This window comes from Nicotiana sylvestris, chromosome 4, assembly GCF_000393655.2.
Source record: "Nicotiana sylvestris chromosome 4, ASM39365v2, whole genome shotgun sequence".
Classification (NCBI taxonomy): domain Eukaryota; kingdom Viridiplantae; phylum Streptophyta; class Magnoliopsida; order Solanales; family Solanaceae; genus Nicotiana; species Nicotiana sylvestris.
The window spans coordinates 144,310,234-144,317,878 of record NC_091060.1 but is presented as its reverse complement, the minus strand read 5'-3'; the positions used below and the strand labels follow the sequence as shown (position 1 = coordinate 144,317,878).

The 7,645-nt window shown below is 34.3% G+C and overlaps 1 protein-coding gene across 1 annotated transcript; it reads right to left on the bottom strand.

Annotated features, from left to right (window-relative positions):
• Positions 1-3,440: 3,440 nt before the first annotated feature.
• Positions 3,441-7,022, bottom strand: LOC104220100 (receptor-like protein kinase 7). The gene is made up of 2 exons (XM_009770914.2): positions 4,378-7,022; positions 3,441-4,103 (listed from the first exon to the last, which is right to left on the bottom strand). Exons 1-2 carry the CDS (start codon positions 6,932-6,934, stop codon positions 3,712-3,714), a joined length of 2,949 nt encoding a protein of 982 aa, XP_009769216.1. The 5' UTR covers positions 6,935-7,022; the 3' UTR covers positions 3,441-3,711.
• Between the last annotated feature and the right edge of the window lie 623 nt (positions 7,023-7,645).

The following is a 7,645-nucleotide window of genomic DNA, read 5'->3' as shown; positions in this document are numbered from 1 at the left end:
GTATCACCAACAAGCATGGAGTCGGTTGGCGGATGTTCAATTCTTAATTCAGGCTCCAAACCATTTTGGAGACTATTTTCTAAGATCTCTCTGAGGCCTTTTGCTATTGGTTTCCTTCTTCACATAGGCACTTCATCATGAGTTTGAATTCTCCATTTTACCCATGCTCATATTCTTCCACATCCAAAGCTCTATATATGTCAAAACCAAAAGTAGAACCGTCATATTGAGGGTTCGGGAAAGGGAAAGACAAACAAACACAATTGCCTAAATGGCCATTTTGACCACCATACCTATCGTATATACTCCACTCATAAGTTTGAGATTGTATGCACAATCTGCCCCTTGGAGAATTTAAACAACTTTACCATGAGTGTGGTCCTCCACAATAAGGACAAGGGTCATCAAAGTATGAACAGCTATCACCCGATCAATTTTCATTATGTGATGTCATTTTCAAAAAACTAAGAAAATAAACAAGAAAAATAAAAAAGAAAACAAACAAAGATAAGAAAAATAACGACAAAAATATTCACAAGTTTGGACCAAATTACGTATGCTTACTTCCCAAACAACCTAAACGCTTGGCAAATTAAAATAAACAATTCAACTTTAAACACTTAGCAATTTTATTTTATCAACTAAAACTTAAACTGTTAGCTCCCTGACAATGGCATCAAAATTTATAACGTCCAAAACACACCTCGATAAGAGATATGTTACGGTTGTATGAAATATTATTAGGCTAATTATGAGTCGGGGTCGAATCCCACAGGGAGCTATGAAGTATTCTAGTTGACTCAATTGCTAAATAATCTAAGTTGAACAAAGAGGGACAAATATACTTGGATTTTGTGGATATTAACTAATGAATTAGATTCAACTATCTAATAATAAACTACTAGAAGTTAAGGATAACTTAAGAAATTTGTAGATGATACAAAGGCATAAGGTAGAGAATCCTCCAATTGCCGGACTAACTCTGAGTGAAATCCTGAAACTTTGTTTGACATTATTCTATCAACCTTGGACCTAAAGTTGTTCGCTAGAGTTTCCCAACTACTAACGACACCATTCTTGAACTATTTTTTCCAAAATAATCAAGATAATAAACTCGTCCAATTCTACGTCGCAATTAAATCATGTTGTCCCCATAACGATTCTAAATCGGGTTAAATAATTCCTTAATTTAGCCCGAAGTACTGTTGTTTGACTAATCCAATCTTGTCAATCTTTCCCAAGAATAAAAAGAAATAGGACATAAACAATTGCGAGCTCAAACAATTGAATTCATTAAAACCGCAGCCAAACAAATAGAATAAATATCAACAATTTAGGAATATTTACCCAAAACTGTCAAACAATGGGTTCTTTAATACCCTAGATAGGGAATTTAGCTACTCATATTAGTACTAAAAAAACATAATGACTATTCTCAAAACAATCTCCATAATAAACGAAAAATGAGAAAAGTTGAGATAAACTCTTCAAATCTTCGACTAGGATGGTTTTTGGACTCTTCTAAGCCCTTGCTTGCTTCAAAAGTAGTGTTCTCTTCTTTTCAGGTCAAGAGCGTGGCCGGGGAGGTGAAAAGAAGCTTGTATATCATGTAAATTTGCTCGAAAGATCAAAATATCCTTATAAATTTCGCCCAAAAATTTATGCTCGCACGAACCGTGCGTTCTACATTTCACCTTGTCCAGATGAGCGTACACTGAGCACACATTAGAGGGAAAATGCGTTGTTTTTGCACTTTGCTTTTTTCTTCAATTTGAGTACATTTTGGTCCCAAAACTTAAAAAGTTCCTTCAATTCATCTTTCAACTCCCTATCAACCAAAAAGTACCAATTAGGCACAGTTTTGGTGAATTTTAACCACTAAACTATTCAAGAATGCTTGAGAATGAAATTAAACTACTATCAAAATATAGAGAATTATGCCAAACATCAATAGGCTACCAAAATCTCTTAAGAAATGGGCCATTTTGTAGAAATGGCTTCGTTCTAGAACATCATTGATACAGGAAGTGAAAGTTCATCCAAATTATTGCAGTACGGAATAGTCTCTAAAACTTCAAGTCATTCGGGCTTATCAATTTGATGGCAAACTTGGCATCAGTATTATAGGCTGGGTATAAAATACTATTACTTTTAGCCCGCAACCGAAACTATATTATATATATATATATATATATATATATTCGGTAACTGGAAAAGTATATAAAATTTATATATATACATATTTTTTCAGCTATTATTTTGAGAACGACTATATAATGTTATTTTTCCAATAATATTTTACAGAGGCCCAATTTACATAATAGACACATGGAGTTACTGGGCCTCTCTTGTCATTATAGAGACATGACAAGAAAGACGTAATGAAGTAATACTACTACTACTATATGAAACTACAAATTATGTTCGCCTACTAGTAGCATATTACAAAAATTAGTCATTTATAAAATATTATTAATATTAGCCAATTAGCTATTTATAAAAAAAAGTCAATTTTCTTACTTTCTTATGAGTGAGTGTTATTAAAATAGATTGAGTACATCATAAGGAGTTTGAATCTCAGTTTTGAGATGATTTTGGCGGAGTTTTAAGGTGATTTGAATTGAAAATTCGAAGTAGAAGTTGAACATAGAAAAAGATAATATGTTTCACACTATGCATCGTATGTGTGTGTGTCACATATATATATCATATGTGTATCAAATGTGTATTACATGTATTATCCATGTATACCTATACGTGAGATACATACGTGATACATGTGTCACTGAAGAATCTTTCAAACTCGATTTTAACTACAAATTTTGATACCAAACCAGTCCAAATCACCTCCAATCTTGCTTAAATTCTGTATATTGTCTCATTTATATGTTTTCAATGAATTCCAAAGATACCCATAAAAAAATCCTTTTTTGCCTTTCTTTAAATATTTTATATCATTGATAATGAATTTTGACTTCAAACTAGTCTAACTCGCTTTCAAACTTCGTCAAATTTTGCATATTGCCTCATTTGTATGTTTTCAATGAATCGCAACAATACTCATTGAAAAAAAAATCTTATTTTGCCTATATTTTCTGAATGTTGTATATCATTTGTATTTTTTGGGGCTATGTTTAGTAGCATGGCTAAAATGGTTAATTATTGGTAAATAGTATCTTTCTTTGGTACATTCCCTACTAATATTTGTGTTGCTCATTTTCCTTTCGCCAAACCAAAGGAAAGTTTTCACTTTCCCTCAGTTATTTTGTTTATCTTTCCTAGCTTCAAAAGGTGCTAATAGTCATGAGTCGAATGTGATCTATGAATCCAAATCGGAACGGAAAAGAAAATACCTTATATTTTAATAAAATTATTTATGTTGCATATTGTACGGTAATTATTGAACACATGATTTAAGACAAGTGGTAGGCATTTTACACTTGGATTTGAATTACAGAACCATCATTATTGAGCACATACAAGTAGTACATCTTATGGCACTTATGCCATGCATCTCTAAATTCTCTATTAAATACACTAATATGAATCTAGCTTCTACTATATGTTACAATGCCAGGAGGCCATCTTCAAAACTTTACATACTGCTACAAGATACAACGTTCTAAGGAATATTGATTTCAAAACATAGAGATCGGGTTGAAGAGTGAAGAGGACGACGTGGTATGAAATTATCCAGCTAAAACTCTTCAATTATATCTTGGTGTGATCCTTTAATTGCTCAGCCTTGTTACTACTATCATCTTTGCTTACAATTATCCCAACCAATTTGCAGGGCTCTGCATCTTCCAGCATTTTGACTACATTTCTCATTGTTGGCCTTAAAGATGGAAGCCTATCTGTGCAGACAATGGCAATTCTTAAGACTTTGATTGCATCTTCCTTAAAAGCTTCTGGGATACTTGAATCCACTATGCTTAACACACTCTCCTTGCTCTTCAATTTGCTGCTCACCCATGTTACTATGTTGCTATTCTCTCCATATTCTGGTTCTATTGGCCTTTTCCCAGATATTAGCTCCATCAAAACCACTCCGAAACTATATACATCACTTTTCTCGTTCACTTTGTGCGTGTATCCATATTCTGCAACGCCAAAAACTCAAATAAGTCAAAAACGATACACGAATTCAGAACCCCAATGACCAAAATCAATAGATAATCTACATTGGATTTAACTTATATATATATACTAACACGACTCACTGTATTTTCCCAGATACTGTGTCATGATTATATGAAGAGTTAGCTATTGTTGTATGTCAATTTTACCTGATTGTGTAAAAGACGTATATAATGTACGTGTACAGGATTTAAACTCAATCTACATACACAAATTAACTAAAATGAACTATCTTACCAGGAGCAATATATCCATGTGTTCCTGCAATGACATGAGTTGAATCTTTGTTTGAATCAGCTTGTGCAATCTTAGCAAGACCAAAATCAGCAATTCTTGGCTTGAAAAGCTCATCCAACAAGATATTACTAGACTTAACATCCCTGTGAATGACTGGCTTATCACAACCATGGTGCAAATACTCCAATCCTTTGGCTGCACCAAGAGCTATCTCGTACCTCGTCTCCCAATCAAGTGGCATCTTCTTGCAAGTGTGCAATCGATCCCACAAGCTCCCATTCGGCATATACTCATACACCAACAAGCTCGAGTCCTCACTCGTTATACTACAATACAATTTCACAACATTCACATGTCGAATTGAGCTCAGTGTTTGAACCTCAGCCTCAAATTCTTTCGACTTCATCCCACGTTTTCCCAACATTGGTGATGTTGTTCCTGACATTTTCCTTCCTCCTGAATCAGAGGTCCAAATATGCTTTACAGCAAAATCTGTGCCATCTGCAAGCTGCACTCTGTATACACTCCCAGAACCACCTTTTCCAATCAAATTATCATGTTTAATTCCATCAAGAATCTCATCCTCTGTGAAAGTCAGTATATGGAATGACTTTGTATTCCAAGAATGTTCCTTCAAAGACCTCTCATGTACTTTCTCATTCTTCTTCTTCAAGTACATGAAACCCGCAAGTGAAAGGAGCACAACAATCACAGCCACCAACAAACAAAGCAAAAGGGTGTGCAGTTCTCTAGGCTTTCCGGATTCACCAAAACATCGACGAAAATGCTTAATGTTTTGGCTACAAAGACCATTATTTCCAGAAAAGCTACCCTTATAAGCATCAATTGATAGAGAATCCGGTATTGGTCCAGTCAACTGATTGTTGGAAAAATCAAGAAGATTTAACTTCAGATGTGATAAACTTGTCGGAATCTGCCCCGTGAGCTGATTTTCCGACAAGTTTAATGAAGTTAAAGTCGGAAATGACCCCAAAGAAACAGGAATTGATCCAATAAGCGAATTATGAGCCATGTTAATCTCACTTAATGAAACACAAGAGCCTAAAGAATCTGGTATTGAACCAGAAAACTTGTTCTTCTGTAAATAAAGATTACCAAGCTTCTTCAGCTCACCAATTGTCCCTGGAATTTCACCTGAAAACTGATTGTTACTACAATCAATTCTCACCAAAGAAGTAGCCTTTGAAATTTCCAAAGGCAACTCACCAGAAAATTTATTATTAGCAACATAAATTTCACCTAAAGATTTTGCATTTCCAATATTAGAAGTAATAAAACCTTCAAAATTATTCATTGCAACATCAATTATTTGGAGTTTCGGCAACCCCCAAATTCCAGCTGGAATTACACCAGAAAGCGAATTCTTGCTCACTCTAAACCGCTCCAATGTTGTACAATTTCCATAACTTTCTGGAATTTCACCTGTGAAATTGTTTTCAAGTATCAATAATCCTCTCATTGTTCCCTTCTTACACATATCCGGTGGAATTAGACCATTGAAATTATTCTCCGATATATCAATAAAATCGAAATTAGCCCAAGAACCCAACTTCTGTGGAAGTTGACCTGTTAACTTGTTAGTATACAAAGACACATTCACAAGTTTTTTGAACTCCCCCAATTCCACTGGTACTTCCCCTGAAAATTCATTCTGCAATAACTGCAAACTTACCAAATTATTTAACTCTCGAATTTCTGATAAATCACCGTACAGGTAATTAGTCGAAGCATCAAAATATTCGAGACTTGTTAAATTCCCGAATCCAACTGGCAACTTCCCTGTTAACTCGTTTTCATATAACTCAAGTTGCCATAATTTCGTTAGCTTTGTAATTCCAGAAGGAATTTCACCAGTAAGATGATTCATTGACAGCTCTAAATTGATCAGTTCCGTAAGATTTCCAATTCCTTCTGGAATTTCCCCTTCAAGCCCACAATTCGACAAGTACAACCAGTTCAAACTATCAAGCCTCAGAATCACCTCAGGGAACGGAGTTCGATAAAATGAATTATCACCAAGGCTAAGAACAATCAGTTTGCTCATATTTGCAACAGAATTCCCCGGAAATTTTCCTGAAAACCCACTTTTATTAGCGTAAAAATGGGTTAATTCACTAAGTGAAGATATATCAGGAAAAGTCCCTGTGAAGTCATTATTCCCAACGTCCAAGTAATTCAAGCTAACACAATTGTTCAAGTCGTTAGTTACACGTCCAGAGAGTGAGTTGAAACCCAAAGAGAGTTTTTCCAATGAGTTAAGAGAACATATTTTATCAAAAGGGACAAAACCAGATAGGCTTTGACTTGATAGTTCGAGTTCTTTGACTGAGCCATTGGAATTGCATTTGATGCCAGTGAAATTACAAAGAGGAGTATTGGGTTCCCAGTTTTTGAATACATTGGTTTTGGTGGTGGGGTTTGTTAAAGAGGATTTGATGGATAAAAGTGTTTGAAGCTCGTCGGAAAAAGCGACGGAGAAGAAAGAGAATATAGAGAAGAACATAAGTTCCGGCCGGCAATTCAATAGCGCCGCCATATTTGACAGAGGAGTTGACGGAGGAGAAGTTTTGTCTCTGGCTAAATAAAAACGTGTGAGAGACGACGACTATGGAGAGTGCCAGCTTTTAACGAATTATAGGCGTTCACATTTTATATCTTACTGTTTATTTATTTATTTATTTATTTTATTACTGTTTCTCCACTTGTAAGAAAATGATTTTGTTATGTCAGAAAAATAAAGTAAAGGATTTTTGTTTCTTAAAAATCGGAAAATGCCGGCTAAGCATTTTGTGTTTTAAGTTTTGAGAAAAAGAGTTGACATAAACTTGATGTATAATACAAAATTTTCATATAAGTAACTTGTTTGACTTTTAAATAGTTTATAATTAATTATTTAAAAGTTAATGTTACTTAACTAAAAGTCGAAAAATGCAGCAATGTGTTATGAAATAAAAATTGTAAAGTAAATAAACCAAAGACAAGTATAGAGGGAGATTGATGTTTTTATTCAACTTTCAAATTGACGTATATAATGAACTTAAAATTCCTCTATTTATAGATGAAAGGATGTTGTTGTATAAGCTGTTACTGCAAGCTGTTGTGTAACCACTAATTATGAGGTGTCTTGATTTCATAATCTGAAAGTTATGCTATTAGTTGAGAAAAACAATTTCAAATGCCAAACTGCAGGTTGACAGTGAACACACATATAACCATTTTATATATGCATCTATAAATGGTTCACATG